Raw genomic sequence first — 17,140 nt, forward strand, 5'->3', positions numbered from 1 at the left:
ACCCAATCTTTTTAAGAGAAGGTTTCAAATGAGTCTATAAATGTGAAAGAATATTGTATAATTAGTCTTACATAATTGCATAATTAAAGGACAATGTTACATACCTTGTTTTCTTCCGTTGCACACTCGGGTGCAATAACTCTACCAATACTACATATGCACAAAACTTATTTGTGCATTTTTGAAAAATAGACCACTGATTCATCAAAGAGCCCTCAGAACGGTTGGCAATGGTCGGTTTTTTATATTCATGATAAAATGTAAAAATTATTTCCTACATTTGAGTGGACTTTTGATCGGTACCCTTTATTGCATCAATGCTACTGTTGAGTCAAGCTGAGACGAGGAGGCTATCCTCCTCTGCAGTGAAAGATACACCCCTTTGAATTTTTTTTTTTAAAGATGTCCATTTTCGTCGTCATTGGAGGTTGCTTGGACTACAACATTAGAATGTTGCATTGTGGGTAGTATTACAACCTTCTCCTCCACCACTCTGTATGAGAGTAGTAAAGAATGATTTATCATAAAATTGTGTATTCATCTTTAAAAAATATTAAATTTTCAAGAAATCAAAAAAGTTACCCAATTTTCAAGTCCAATAAAGCAATTCAACATGGATAATGAAGATATATATCATTTCAACATGGACAATGAAGACAAATAAAGATTCACATAGCTTATTAGATATATATTAAGATGAGTGGATTATTGCAATTCAACATGGACAATGATCTACAATTCAAAAATGAAGAACTGAAATTAACAAAGCCTTGATATCTTAGGTAAGCTCCATTGATTGTGCTTAAGGCCACAACAAGGCCTTGAAATGCTTAAACCAAAAAGGATAAGCCAAGGTGCACAATGAGAAATAAGGTGCAAGAACTGGTTCTATCTTTTGAGATAATATATAGTCCATCATCGCAATACCCAAATATGCATGAACCGAAACATACTCATAGCAATTTCCAAATACGCAATACTCATCGCAATACTCAAATACGCAACACCATCACAATACCCAAATACGCAAAACCAAATTTTTGACACAACCGTAGATCTATGAACGGAAGTTTAGCTAATTTCATACTGAAAATGATATGTAGCAAACCAGTTATCCGAATCGCGATTTTCTTGTGACAGATTTGTGGAGGAAATTGCGCAACCTTCTAGACGACAATTCACCGGCAAGGAAAGGGGTTCAACACATCAATGGTCCCCTTGCAAAGCAAAACACACGTTGATTCAATCACTCGATGAAGAAAAAATGGGAGAAAATAGAAAGAGAAGAGGGAGAGAGGAGTGAGGAAGAGAGATTACCGTTTGGACTGGAAGATGACGACAACGTAGACAATCGACGAAGACAAGGGGGCTTGCGGGTTGAAGAAGAGCCTGCGAGGTATCTTGTGCTGGGGAGCTTGCGGGATGAAGAAAGAGGGAAAGAGAAAGTGGGAGGTAGATGAAATAATAAAATACACTTACCCAACGTGAATAGTAACTCACCAAGTTTAGAGAGCACCCAAGAATTACTATAGCTCAAGTGTTGAGCTTTGGACAATTGGTTAGTCCAATGTGAAGGCTTTTTCTCACATCTAACTAAAGTTTGGACTTGCATTAGCATTTAGCTAGGCCATTGTCAATGCTCTCAGGGGTTTAATTCGAGCGATTGGGAATGCTCTTATGGGTTTAATTGGGGCGCACAAGTTCAGCCATTACCAGTTTATGTGCGACCGCCAAATGGAAGAAATAAAAACTTGTGAGAGAAATAAAAACTTGTGAGAAATGATAGAGACATTTCATCTCCAATCTAAATGACAAAGATAAGCTGGGCAAGAAAGAAAACAAATAGAAGTGGGCTACACACTTTTTTGTATTTTAATCATTCAGAGCATGAGAAATCTTTTTACTTTTAAGTTATGTATTCTTTACAAATCTTTTACAGGGCAACATTTCCACACGAGCGTCTATGAGTGATAATGCAGCCATTGGCTTTAATATTGATGATTGAATACAGTGCTTCTCTGGCATGTGGCTCTTCATGAGAACCTGTGAATACATGCAGACTATTGTTCCCAGCAAAGCACGATAACTTATATACTCAAAAAAAAGGCAGCATAACTGAAAAGAAAAGCAAAGCAAGATAGGAAGTCAACATCATGAAAAGAATCACTAAAAGTCAAACTTGGATATAGATATGAATCATATAATTCTTCGCAGGAGCAACTCAATAACGGGTGTTATCAAACACCCAAGGCTCATGCGCAAACAACTCACGGCCATTCATCTGGACTGTTCCTGCAGCGATATCCTCTTCACGTTTTCTAGCTGCTTCAGCTTTTCTAGCTGATGCATCAGAATCCTGCATTAAAGTACATACATTTTAAAAAACCATTAGAAATGTGAGTGTGACTGGGCAACGAATCCTAAAGCAGGTTAAGGAAACCAGATTGCACAGCCAGACACTTCAAAACATACAATGCTACTTAACCATCCTAGTCAGTTAAGCAACCATGTTCAAGATAACATTTAAGTCTACAAATATGGTTCACTGTGTTTGCACAATATCTAATTTCTCGTATCAGTTCAGATGTGAATTGGATGGTTTAACACATTGTAAAAACCTTGTGAGAAGCAGCAGGGCACACACCATCTGAAGATCCCTGCTACAGATTGAACACTGCCGACAGTGTTCGATATTATCTTCCCATGATGGCATAGAGTGACATGATAAATCACTGAGATCATTAATGGTAAGCCCCTACTGATCTCCAAAAAAAAAGATTTTAGGTAAGCACCAGGCAAAATTGAAATTAGCAACCTAGCAGTGCCTCAAGAATCTACCACTTCAATCAGCCAATATGGTTTCTCTTTGTCACAAGAAACAGCATCATTGGATCACCTGTGTATGTTGGGGCTAGAGGCAAACTTTTTTCTCCATCTGTCAATTTTCGTTTGTACTTTAAAGGCCCTTTCCAATATTTATAAGTTCTATTGCACCTTCCTTTTTTTTTTGGATCAGTAAAAAAGAATTTTATTGATGAGAAATAGGCATAGCCCAAGTATACAAGAAGTGTTTCACTTTCTAGCAAGAAAACTCAGAAATTTCTTCATAAAAATGTAGGTCTAATGAGATGGTTTGCTTCTTTGGGTAAGAAGTGAGATTAGTGGGTCAGGGTGGTATGAGAACTGACAGATCCTAACATCAAAAGCCACATATGAATCATAAACTTGAAATAAACAATCAAATGAGCAACTAACCGGAAGATGAGTGGTAAATACACTTTCTCTCCTCGATTAATGGGTTCGCATCCCACAACACTCATATGGTAGTGAAGCAGTAGCTGAGTCTATAGGGTTAGTGGGGTAATTCCCTTCTCAAAGTCTGCCTTCTCAGAGCCATGGTTAGGGGTCTCATCCCTTCCAGCCCTTTACCTCCAAAAGAAAAGTTTCTACTCCCTACTTCCTTGGGAATGTCACTCATTATTGGAGGTATGTGTACGTGGCTCTATATCAATGGAAACATTTGAAGCGCCTACACCATATCTCAACTAAATGCGTATAGTAATATAAATCTCACCCACCACTACCACTTCTCCAGCATCTAATCTAAGCGTCTATAACTAAAGAGATATATCAATCGGGCCAGATGCTAATCTTCCTTATTCCAAAACCACCGCTATTATTAAATTGCTACTAGTCTAAAGCTAATTAACGTGAGTAAGAACAGTAATAATAGCACACAAGCTACCATTCCCTAAAAAATATGCAATATCATCCAAACCGAAGTATTAATTAATAAGAACAGGACAAAAAAAAAAAAAAACCCTAATTCTCCGTTTTCATGAATATGAACTCCTCAAACGGCTAACAGGCACACCATGAAGAAATTATCACAGTAAGCGTAACGAATTGGGGGGACAATACGACCTAAATAAAAAGTGGAGAAGGAAAACCCTAGCGGAGACCTGAGAGAAAAAGATTAAAAAAAAAAAAAAAGGAATCGGATAGGACCTTCTGACGTTTCCAAGAGAGGAACTGGGCCTGCGTGATAGCATTGGGTTTTGGATTCTGATTTCCCTGCTTTTCCTGCTCTTCTCCTTCCGCTCCCATTCTCTTTTCTTTTCGTCCAAACGGATCGTCTGTGTGATGCGTGTCGTGGGACTGTGTTAGGCAACTCGGTCAAGTCTCCAATGACTCGTTCGTTTTAAGAAATGAAATGAGATAAGGTTTCGTTTGGATCATCAATCCATCTCAATTCATCTCAATTTATTATTATAATTTTTTTAAATTTTAACACAAAATATAATAAACAATTCAATTTTTTCAAATTCTAAAATAATAATAATATTAAAAACTAATATTCTAACAATATTTTATCATCTCAACTCAACTCAACTCAACTCATTTCAACTCAACTCAACTCACTTCAACATCCAAACTCAACCTAAAATTAAAAAGTTGAATAAAATATTATTAAAATATATTTTTTAATATTATTTTTATTTTAGAATTTGAAAAAATTGAATTGTTTATTTTATTTTGTATTGAAAGTTAAAAAAAATTGTAATGATTAGATTAAATGAGATGATATGAGATATTTTCTAAAAACAAACGAGGCCTAAATATCTTTACGCCTAGGATCTCCTTATGATGACCAAATGCAACTGGCTCAATAACAAGGTTATTTAGGATATTGTTAAGGCCCACACTCTATGTAAGGCTTCCAAAAATAAAAATGAGGTATTTTTTTTAAATGTTTAAAAAAAAATTATTCTATTAAATAAAATTTTAAATAATTTTTATATTTTTTAATGTGCAAGCCCGAGTAATACTAAATCTAATATTTAATACAATGAATTATTTATGTTTTAAATAATTTTTTTAAGATTTAGCTAAATTGAGGTATAAAATTTACATTGAGACCTCATTTTATGTTGTTGTAATAAACATAAATTCAAAAATTTTATTTAAAGATTTTAAATAAAATCTTATTTTATTGAAAATTTTGAAAATTATTCCATATAATAATTTATATTTTTACGAATACGTCACTTAAATTTCGCCTTAGGTCTCAATTTGTATTGAGCCGCCCATGCCGAATGCACGTTCCTCTCTTACTTGATTTTAGAACAATGGTCACAAAGATGACCATTTTGGTGTGGTGAGGTTAGGTGTTTAGGCTTGAATTGGTGTGTGGAATAATGGAAATGGTTGATGAAGTGTATGGGCTACAATGGAGCAAGGGGCGCACGGCACTAGTGAGGAACTAGGGTTGGCGCCACTTAGAACTTTGGGTTTAGGGTTTGGAAGATGGTGATAGACAGCTAAGGTTTAGGTTTAGAATTTTGGAGTTGGGCGGCTAGGGTTGGTCGAGTTTGGCTAGTAAGAGATTTTAGGAAATGTTTCTAAAATCTTGGAAGTCAAAGGTGATGTGTATGGCCAGCTATGGAAGTAAGAGAAAGCAATTAGAATTTCTAAATTATAGAAACACTAATTATGGAAAGTATGGTGGACAGTTAGGACAAAGTCAAATTGGATGGGTGTTTCGGCTAGGGCAAAAGATGATGAGGCAATTATGGAAAGTGACAAACACTAGGGTTGGTGGAAAATATAGATTAGATGGATTGGAAGAGTAAATGAATGAAGAACACCAAGAACATAATGACGAACACTCAAGAACAAAAGCAAAAATACTTAAGAACTTGAATGAACAAATGAACAACAATGACAATTCAACAATTGATTCACGGATTGCACAAGAGTTGTATAAACCTCATAAATTGATAAACATAACTTGGATTCACGAATTGCATCAAGTTGTAAGAACAAGATAAATGAATCACACCTATTCAAATGATAGATACCTGGCGAAAGGATGAAGTGGAAACACGCCTCAAGTAGTAACGCTACAAGAAAGACCGATGATTCAATAAGTAGCCCTCAAACAAACAATAAACAAAAAAATGGGGGCTTCTTGATACTCACCTAGTACGACCGAGTCTTCGAACCCGTAGTGGTGCAGTTGTGGAGGCAACGACTATCAGATTTGTGGATGACGGTGCAAGGGTTGATTCGCTTCATACGGGTGTCTTCCTCTCTATCAACCATTACTCTTTTATACATCATTGTTATCTATTATATAAGAGACGTCCAAACGGATTTCCTATGCAACTATTGCTGCCCACGCGAGGTGTGATTTTGTGCAGGTGAGGTTAGGTCAATCTAATTTCACTGCACAAAACAGCTAGGTTCAAGATTTGGCTTCGTCAGGGTGAACAATACCCTGCTTGATTGACATGAAAGTGTTTAGAGATTCACAGTGGCATGGGGCAGAGGGAAAGTAGGGTTTTGTGAAGTTTTTACCTCAAACGATGAAGATGAGCTTAGTGGTGAGTACTCTCATCGGATGCCTTGAGAAACTTCAAATCTGCGTCGGTCAGACCTCGCTTTGATCAGGCTTGAAAAGGCACCGATCGATAAATGGGGGTTTTTTGTTTAACAAGTTGTGTGTTTCCAAGTCTGTTGCTTCTCAAATGGCGGATGATTTTGAGTTTTCTGTGGAGGAAGTGTGCTAGCTTGAGCCTTTGGTAATGGAGGAGGATGGGTTTGTTTGGGAGACAACGAACTGTGCTGTGGAGGAAGGGTAATGGCATTATACGAACGTTGGGGGGAGTAATGTGAAAGGGGGACAGACGCTGCATGTTCTGCATAAAGGTCTTGTCTATGAACAATTTTGAGATGTTTTGGAAAATGGGAGAGATTTATGAGAAATCTTGAAGTGATTGTTTGGAAAGTATGTCTCATCTCAGTTTAAAGAATTGGGATGAGAAATCTCATCCCAACTGAGCGCCCAAACCTGCCCTTAATTTCAGGGTTTTGAAGGATTTCCGTGTTCTGGGCTCTATTCGGGAATATAGAGGCATATAGGATCCGAATTAACATAGAAGTATGTTCATGTGAAATATAACTCTGCGGGGTTTTGAAGATTGTATGATAGTTTAAATTTCTTATTGGAGCGTACCTTTCTAGTGCTGTTTGATTATATGTCTATTTCTTGTACTTGTTTGGGAGTGTCATAAGCTTTTTGCAGAAGCATACAAAATTCTTGTTTGCTCGCTTATATTTATTTAGCTCCCTTGTTGTTTCCCATTGCCTTTTCCATAATAACAAGATACACACATACACGCTCAGATACAAACATATATTAGATGCACATGTATGTATGTATATTATCAATGGTTAGATTTTGTTTTTTGTGAAAAAGAAATGTAGGTAATTTTTATTTATAAGCAAGGTAAGTTGATCCGAAACACAAAGGGAAACAACCCAAGTACACAAGAATTATGATACTGCTGATAATAAACGACTCACAAACAGAATTACTGACTACTGTAGGTCAGTAATTTTGCCCAAATTTTGGTGTATTTCATATGCCCCAAATTTAGATGGAAGAATTTTGTTGTAAGTCAATTTTTTTATGCATATGATTCTTTGCCATATATGAAGAATTTACTGATTGTGTTGATGGTAATGAATTCAATTATTGGTTTATATCACTCATTGATTAACTTTTTAACTTTCTTTTTTTGCATGATAGTGGAAGCAATCTATTTGCTTTATATTGTTTCCTTAGTATATTAGAGAGAATTTTGTGACTCGAGCGTGTCGTGGGTTATTCAAAAACTGAGTTACTTATGAAATTGTTTTTGAAATGCAGTTCCTTGACATTTGAGGGGGTACGAAGATTGTTAGAGAAAGACTTGGGGTTGTAGTCATATGCTTTGGATGTGCATAAGAGACTTGTAAAGCAATGCTTACTGGAGGTACCTCTTTGGATTTAGGAAATTTTCATTATCTTATAATTGAAATGCATTATTTTTGGGTAGAAAATTTTACAATTGCTATGCTTTCCATTTAGCTTTGAATTATGTCCGAATGTGGGCGAGTTGTTTCATGGTATTGTATCTTATTTTGTGTCATTTTCAAGAATACAAATTAATGTAAAGGGAAATAAAACCATGATAGTAACACCAGAAAAATAATTGGAGTTGGTTGACAAAGCTGATTAGATGATGAGAGGTTGACCTTAGGAACATGAACCAGAGTGTGCACCATGATATCTTTGACTTGCTTTTGTATCTTTACAAATGACATTCTTGAAAAGACGGAGCTCTATTTGACTGGCCAGAAGAGACTTTAGTTGTCTAAAAGTGGCTTGGGTACATTGATTTAAGTTTCCTTAACTAATTTTCCTTGAGTTGGTAATCCCTGAGAGGAAGTACAAAGGGATTTTCTTTGGGGTGGTATGGGGAGGGACCTAAATCTCACTGGGTTAATTGGTCAACCATGTATTCTTCGATCTCTGATTGAGGTTTGGATATCCGAAAGGTCGTATGATGGAGGTTTGTTGGGAAAATGGCTGAGACAGTATGGGGTGGATGCCAAATATGGTAGCTCTTGGGGCAGATAGTGTTCAACGAGGTTAATTGGACATATGAGGTTGGTCTATGTAAGAATATCCACCAAGGATAGGGGGGTTTTCTCGGTGAATTGAATATGGGTGTGAGACGTTTCTAGGATAAGGTCTTGGAATGATATATGGCATGGAGTTCAATCTCTCAAGGTAACCATCTCATAGTTAATACAATATTGTGCGTGCCAAATATGCTTTTGTGGTAGGTCGCTTCAGTATGTTAAAGACTCGTACCAGTGGGATGTAGATTTTATTAGATTGCCTCACAATTGGGAGGTGGAAATTTTTGTTTTTTTAATCAATTTTATGTAGTTTGTTTAACAAAAGGTGGTGAAAACAAGCTATGACGAGTCCCTTCCAAGAGAGGGGTGTTTAAAGTTAGATCGTTCTACAATACTTTAGCTCCCCACAGTAGCTCTTTTCCATTCATATATGGCCGAGTAAATCCATTTTGAGGGCGACTTTCCTTTTTTGGACGGCCATTTCAAGGAAGATCCTTATGTTGGAAAATATGCGAAAGTGATAAATATTTCTGGTAACTTGGTATTACATATGGAAGATGAACTTTTTTTATAAGTAAGAATAATTTATTGATCCGCATAATTAGGCAAGGCTCAAGTACACAGGAGATGAACCTAATTACAAGCTAAGCGCTATGAAAAACAGCATAAAAGTCATTAACGCCTCGTTTGTTTTCACAGATGAGATGAGATGAGTTGAGATAAAATTTAAAAGTTGAATAAAATATTGTTAGAATATATACTTTTAATATTATTTTCATTTTGAGATTTGAAAAAGTTGAATTGTTTATTTTATTTTGTACGAGAATTTAAAAAAATTGTAATGATTAGATTATATTAAATGAGTTAAGATGAGTTGTGAAAACAAAAGAGCCTTAAAACTAGTCTCATTCGATACAATAGCTGAAGCCCAAAGTAACAATGTATGAAAGAAAAAGTCCCTAAACCCGATGAACGTTCCCTATTATCAAAACAACGACCATTCCTCTCGTTCTAAGTACACCACATTAAACATAGAGGCGCGATCTTCTAAACAACTGCGATTTGACGATTGCCTCGAATTCCTCTCCAACAAGACAATAAATCTACCACCCTCTTAGGCATTAGCCATACAATACCAAGCCTAAAGCTTAGTGAAGATTTCATCCCATAAAGCCTTAACTACTGCACAATGAAGAAGAAGATGATCCGCCAATTCTTCGTTTCTTTTACAATGAAACTCCAATCTATTATATAAAGGTCACACTTACTCAGCTTATCGGTAGTCAATATTTTCTCATGGGAGGTCAATCAACCAAAGAAAGCAATCTTGAGAGGAACATTACTCCTCCAAATGCACTTCCACGGGAAAGCAATGGAAGAATGGGTCGACATAACCTTATAATAGGATTTGACCGAGAAGTTCTTTTTCCCCAAATGAGTCCAAAGCAACCTATCTTCCCGTCCAGTATACGCTGTAAAATTCAGTAATACCCCACCTCCCAATCTTGGACATCTCTAATAAACCTCATAGACCATTAAAGAGAACTAGTAGAAATGTCCATGTTGTCAGCCATTGAGGCACCCTTATCCAACGCAATCCTATAAAGAGAAGGGAAAACATTTTTGAAGGCAACATCACCACACCAAATATCGTACCAGAATCATTCAACTATGTCTTACTCTACCTTACGCTTTTTATTTTTGACTAATTTGGGTTATGCCTCAAATTGTGTCCTGGAGTGTTGAAAAGGGAGATTCAATAGCCATCATACCAATACATTGTGGAAAATAATTCCAATATGTTTAATGTCGTGCATTTGGAGAGTCGTCAATAAAATTCCTATTTACTGATTAAAAAATATGTGGTGCATTTGGAGAGGAATTCTATTTGATCAGTAAATAAGAGTTTTATTGACAAGAACTAGGCATAACCTAGATACACGGGACATATACAAGAGCAACACCTAGGCATGATTGATTAGGGATACAAGGAATTCATGGATATTCAGACCATTGAAGTCTAATACAATCGACCAATGGAGAAAAGTGTTAAAAAAGAAAGCTCTATTCTTGTCCATTGACCATTCGCGATCTTCAAAGCTTCTATCGTTCCTCTCCCTACAAAAATACCACCATAGGCAAGAAGTGACCGTTGCTTCAATGAGTAAGTGAAGATTGTGTGGATCTTTGACTTAATCCTTTTAGAACTTTGCACCACTAAATGGTTGCACATTTCGTACTTTCTTGTTCTAGTTCCCATAACTTTTTGGATATGTTTACTTTTTTCTCTTGTATACTCCATGTGGACTATTTACCATTTTTCCTAAAAAATTTACCCTTCTTTCATATCAATAGTCTCTAACTTATGAAAAATTATGATTTTTTTTATAAGTAATAAGTAGTTGTATTGATAAAAATAGGCATAACCCAAGTACACCGAAGGTATACATATGAGTATACCAAATTAAGACTAGAAACTGTTACAAGAAAGTTATGGAAGCTAACCATTTAACTCTAGAGCAATAGCCCACATAAATAAAGTCTTCCAAAAAATCTCCTAAAATCCTCCGAGGAAAGTTCATGATCCTAAAAAAGTCTATCATTTCGTTCTCTCCAAATACACCAGAAAATACAAATAGGAATCATCTATCATATTGCTACAATCTGTGGTGTCCCTACGATCCCTCTCCAACGAGCTAGTAGTTCCACCACCATTCCCGGCACTACCCAAGCTAGTCCCATACTTCTGAAGAAATAATTCCATATGTCCCTAGCAAAATTACAGTGTAGTAGTAAATGGTCTACCGATTCCCCACTATTTCTGCACATACAACACCAATCCATAATAATAATTCCCCTCCTTAGATTATCAATGGTTAGGATCTTCCCTAGAGCTGTTGTACAAACAAAGAATGTAGCCTTGGGAGGTGCTTTACTCCTCCATATGTTCTACCACGAGAAATTGGACCTAGTTTGAGCTGAAAGTATATCATAAAAAGAGCGAACCGAGAATTTTCTTTTCTTAGAAGGTCTCCATTCCATTGTGTCTTCAGCTGGAACCCCAACAGTGATGTTGTACAGCAAGTTGAAGAACTCCTCCAGCACACTCACTTCCCAATCTTGTACCTCCCTAGTGAGGTTGATATTCCACACTTGTGAACCTTGACTAATTGCCCTCACATCAGCCATCATAACTTCCTTATCTCGTGTAATTTTTAAAATATTAGGATAAGCATCCTTAAGAGCCAAATCTCCCACCCACACATCCTCCCAAAAGCTAATTTTGTTGTCATCTCCTAAACACAACCGAGTGTTACTCAAGTAATCCCCCCACCCTTGCCTTGTATACTTCCACAACCCTACCCCGTAAGCCCCCCTCCCCTCATTAGAACACCAACCCCTTCTTGCACACCCATACTTCGCATCAATCACACATTTCCATAAGGCTTCTCTCTCATGATTATAACGCCACAACCATTTCCCTAATAAAGCCTTATTGAAGAACCTCACATTACGGACCCCCAACCCACCATCTCTCAAAAGAGTACACACTCTATCCCAACCAACTAGATGAAATTTAAACTCATCACCCATACCACTACACAGAAAATCGTGTTGGTGTTTCTCAAACCTAGTTGCAATGCTCGTCGGAAGGGGGTAATAAAGACAAGAAATATGTGGGAAGATTGGAAAGAGTGCTTTTTATAAGTGTGATTCGCCCCCCCTTTCGATAAGTATAACATTTTTCACCTGGCTAACTTACGCTTTAATTTCTTTAACACCTCCAAATTGTCTTGGCTTTTCAAGTTGCTAACAACGGCAAACCAAGATACTTCAATGGTAGCGAAGAAACCACACACCCCAATATGTTGGCCAATCTTCTAATATTTCTTACCTCACCACTACAACCATCTCTGTTTTAGTAAGATTTATCTTCAATCCATAAGTTGCTTCAAAACATAGCAAGATGGCCTTCAAAGATTGAATATTTCTTACCTCATCATCACAAAACAGCAACGTATCATCTGCAAATAATAGATGAGAAATAATGGTGGGAGTCATGGTTAGCAGCCCCAGCTGAGAATCCTGAAAAAACCCCCCTCCCTCTACCGCCGTCGACACCATTCTACTAAGAGCCTGCATCACAAGCACAAATAATAGTTGTGATAGTGGATCACTTTGTTGTAACCCTTGTGAACTATTAAAGAAACCCACAAGATCACCATTTACCAAAACCGAGAACCGAGCCATTGTCACACAATGCTTCATCCACCCCTGCCATCTTTTCCCGAAACCACATCTACTTAGCAAATAGAACAGAAAATTCGAGTTGATGTGGTCATAGACCTTCTCCATGTCTAGTTTACATAAGATACCCGGTACTCCCAACTTAAGCTTGTTGTCCAAGCATTCAATAGCTATAAGAACCGAGTCCAAAATTTGTCTACTTCTCACAAATGCATTTTGGGACTTCGAAATAATCTTATCCATAATAGTGCTCATCCTGTTGACAAGAACCTTGGCAATTATTATATATACTGCCCACAAGGCTAATAGGCTTGAAATCTTGCACCTCTATTGCACATACCTTTTTAGGAACAAGTGCAATAAAAATAGTATTTAAACTTCTCTAAAATTTTCCAAACGAAAAGAATTCTTGAAAAACCTGCATAATCTCCCCTTCCACCACCTCCCAACAAGTCTGGAAAAATGTTATAGTGAAACCATCCGGACCCGACGCTTTATCCTTATTTATTTTTTTGATTACTATTCGTACCTCTTTCTCTTCAAATGGTCTCTCTAACTAGACCATACTATTATGATCAATGGCCTTAAAAGCTAGACCATCTACCTTTGGTCTCCACGCATATGTTCCCGTCAACAATTGTTCAATGTGTCCAGCAACATGCTCTCTAATTGCTGCTTGATCTGATGATAAACCTTCATCAATAGTCATGGATTCAATGGAATTAAACCTCTTATGTGAGTTTGCAACTTGATGAAAAAACTTTGTACATTTATCCCCCTCCCTAAGCCACAATGCCATTGACTTTTGCCTCCACGAGATCTCCTCCATTAATATCAACCTTTCTATCTCTAAGACAACTTGGCCTTTGTGTTCATTCTCTTCTTCCACACCCTACAGGCTTTGCAATTCCTAAAGGAGATTCTTCTTTTGTAATATTACATTACCAAATACCTGTTTATTCCATATCTTCAAATCCACCTTCAAAGCTTTCAATTTTCAAGCCAAGACCTTGCTCGGGGTGCCCTCTAGATCATATGAATTCCACCATTGTCTAACGAATTCCACAAACTCCTCCACTTTCAACCACATATTCTCAAATTTGAACAGTCTTCTACTCTTTGAAATTCTTTCACAATCTAACACTATGGGAAAGTGATCAAAGCATACCCGAGGAAGTCTTTTCTGACATAACTCTGGAAATTGTATTTCCCATGAAGGAGAAATGAGGCATCTGTCCAACTTTGACCAAGCTTGATTGTTAGACCAAGTTTAGTCACCTCCCATGAGTGGTAAGTCCATGAGTACTAGTTCGAAAAAAAGAAATCTGAGAAGTCCACCATAGCTTGAGTTTGTCGCACCTCTCCCGATCTTTCACTGGGAAATCTTGTCACATTGAAATCCCCACCAATACACCACAGAACATCCCACCAAGTACATAGGCCTTCTAGCTCATCCCAAAGCAACCGTCGTTTACTATCTAAGTTAGGGCCATAAACCCCAGCAAAGGCCCATTCAAAGCCATCTACAGACTTATTAAAGGAAACTCCCATTGAGTAATCTCTCACAAATTCATCAATGTTCTCCACTACCCTCTTGTCCCACATGACCAAAATTCTACCCGAAGCTCCCTTAGAAGGTAAGTATGTACATCCTACATATTGGCAGCTCAAAATACTCCGAATAGTTCTTCTTGTAATGATCTTTAACTTTGTTTCCTGCAAACAAATAATGTTCATATTTCATTGTCTTAACAATGATCTTATTTTGAGGCGTTTATTGATCTCATTCAACCCCCTAACATTCCAAATTAGAATTTTGGGCTTCATTTAACAACAAATCCAGCCCTTCCTTTATTCCTACCACGACTTGCACTCCCCTCCTTTCCATCATAGTTAATAGACCAATTGAGCCACTTCAACTCCCAGCTTCTTTTTAGCCATTTCCCCTGTTGTGGATTACCTGCCTCTATGGCTATTAACCATCACACGAAATCCCCACCTCACTTTCCAGTTCCTCCACCTTGTTTAATACAGTCAGTAGGTAGAGGTGGCATAATACGTATTGGTGAAGGATCCTCCCCTTTGGGTTGAAAAGAACCAGTGCACCGTCCCCTTCCACCTCCCCCATCTCCACCTCCTTCCCCCTTTCTAGAACCTTCAAGTCTTCCTCAAACAGTGGCTCCCCTCCCTCCTTTGGTAGGTTCTGTGACAACCTACCACCCAACAGCACACTCTGCTGCAACCTAGAACACTCTGGCATGTCTAGAACTGGTGGCACCTCTCCCTCCAACAGCATGGCTCCCAAAACCCCTTCACCTCCTTCTTCATCCCCACAATTTCCCCCTCCTCGAAATCAGCTTCCTCGAGCATGGCATGACCATCGGCATTACAGGCCCTTTCGAGGACTCCCTCCTTCTTCTTTGGTGATAGCACTGGCACCATCGCACCACCAGAAGACTCACCAAGGACCGATGACATTTTTTGTGCCAGTGGTGGTGCCATCGGCACAGGCTCTGGCGCCATCGTGCTAGCCCCTTTCGTGTCCCTAAAAATGCCAATACACGGATTTTTGCTCAAAGGCCTCCATACTCGTAACGGGCCTTTCCCCAAGCCCAGCCCTCCAATAGGCCCAACCTCCTATCTCGAGCCCAAACCTCCAACCCAGCCTTCAGCAAGCCCATGGCCCAAGCCCACATCCCCCTCGTTTACACCCTCTACACTAGGGCTGAGCAAAAATCTGACAATCCGACTCCGCTCCGGCTCCGTTCCGAGTCCGCTTGTCGGAGTCGGAGTCGGAGTTTTTTCCCTATTGGAAGTCGGAGTCGGAGTCGGAGTCATTGAAGAACCGACTCCGACTCCGACTCCGCTCCGACTCCGCCTCCGACAATCTGCCTCCGACTTGGTCCTCCGACTCCGCCTCCGATTTTATATATATTTTATAAAAATATATGTGTTTTTCTATGTATTAATCATTTAAATTTTATACAACTATATCTTATATAGTTAGTTAAACTCAATAATATACTAGTTAAATAATATATTTATACTATAATATATAGACTAAATTGACTAATAAATAAAAATAGTTTAGTATATGACTATATGTAAATATCATACTATTACAAATTTACAATATTACTACCATGTTACATGTAAATTGTAGCACTAAATTACTAATGTATAAATATAATAACATGTAATACTAATGTATATATAATATACTATAAACACTAAGATGCATAATAACATCAACATGTAATACTAATGGATAAACACTAATCTATAAATTTAGAATAACATATAATACTAATGTATAATAACTAAAGTATTATTTATATAAATTTTATATAACAATATCTTGTATTAATTATATTTTTTGACTTAATAAATTCTTAACATATTCCTTTTGATAAATATATTAGTAATACAAATATACATTAGTATATTAATTAGATTTATGGTCTAATACTAATACTATTAGTAATCCACTTTAAGTCTATATATAAATTACTATATAAATCACTATAGTATTAATTACTAATACTATATTACTATATGATACTATTAACTATAGTGATATACTAGTATTAGTATACTAATACTATCAGTAATATAGTTAGTATAGTGATTTATACTAATAATATTATATAGTTATACTAAATTGAAATCACTATAACAAATACTGATATATAGTTATGCTAATCACTATAACTAATACTAATATTAATATAGACTATAATTATAACTTATAGTATTATACCTATACTAAATCACTATAACTTATATTAATATAGTTATACTAAATTACTATAACTAATACTAATATTTATACTAATACTATTATAAACTATAGTTATAACTTATAGTATTATACCTATACTAAATCACTATAACTTATACTAATATAGTTATGCTAAATCACTATAACTAATACTAATGTAGTTATACTAATCATTATAACTATATATAGTATTAATATCACTATTAGTAATAATTATATATAGTATTAATATCACTATTAGTATAATATATAGTATTAATAATAACTAATACTAATATAACTATTAGTATAACTAATATCACTACTAGTATAACTAATACTAATACTAATATACTAATACTATTAGTGTATTACTAATATTTATATATATTAATATATATATCAAGTATAAGAGATTAGAGATTTAATATATATAATATTAAATCACTAACAAACTAATAGTATGATACTATAGTATTAGTAATTATACTATAAGATATAGTAATAGACTAATAGTATAATATAATATATTAATACTATATTATATATAAAATAGTAATACTATTTTTTGAATCTTCATTTCATATACGGTGATTTTTTTTTAATATTCATATATAATAATATATATATAATATAATTAAAAACAGATTCATAGTAATT

At 36.2% G+C, this 17,140-nt stretch overlaps 1 protein-coding gene across 1 annotated transcript; it reads right to left on the bottom strand.

Moving 5' to 3' along the window:
• Positions 1–1,921: 1,921 nt before the first annotated feature.
• On the bottom strand, positions 1,922–4,197 carry LOC108997222 (zinc finger CCCH domain-containing protein 15 homolog). Its single transcript, XM_018973399.2, has 2 exons — positions 4,009–4,197; positions 1,922–2,356 (listed from the first exon to the last, which is right to left on the bottom strand). Exons 1-2 carry the CDS (start codon positions 4,105–4,107, stop codon positions 2,222–2,224), a joined length of 234 nt encoding a protein of 77 aa, XP_018828944.2. The 5' UTR covers positions 4,108–4,197; the 3' UTR covers positions 1,922–2,221.
• Between the last annotated feature and the right edge of the window lie 12,943 nt (positions 4,198–17,140).

The sequence above is a fragment of the Juglans regia genome, chromosome 13 (assembly GCF_001411555.2).
Source record: "Juglans regia cultivar Chandler chromosome 13, Walnut 2.0, whole genome shotgun sequence".
Taxonomy (NCBI): Eukaryota; Viridiplantae; Streptophyta; class Magnoliopsida; order Fagales; family Juglandaceae; genus Juglans; species Juglans regia.

Bases quoted from the DNA above. Each gene is read 5' to 3' on its own strand.
- LOC108997222 (XM_018973399.2), bottom strand. From the start codon at position 4,107: ATGGGAGCGGAAGGAGAAGAGCAGGAAAAGCAGGGAAATCAGAATCCA. The intron at 2,357-4,008 runs GTCCTATCCGAT...ACTTTAATGCAG, and splicing joins TCTCTTGGAAACGTCAGAAG to GATTCTGATGCATCAGCTAG.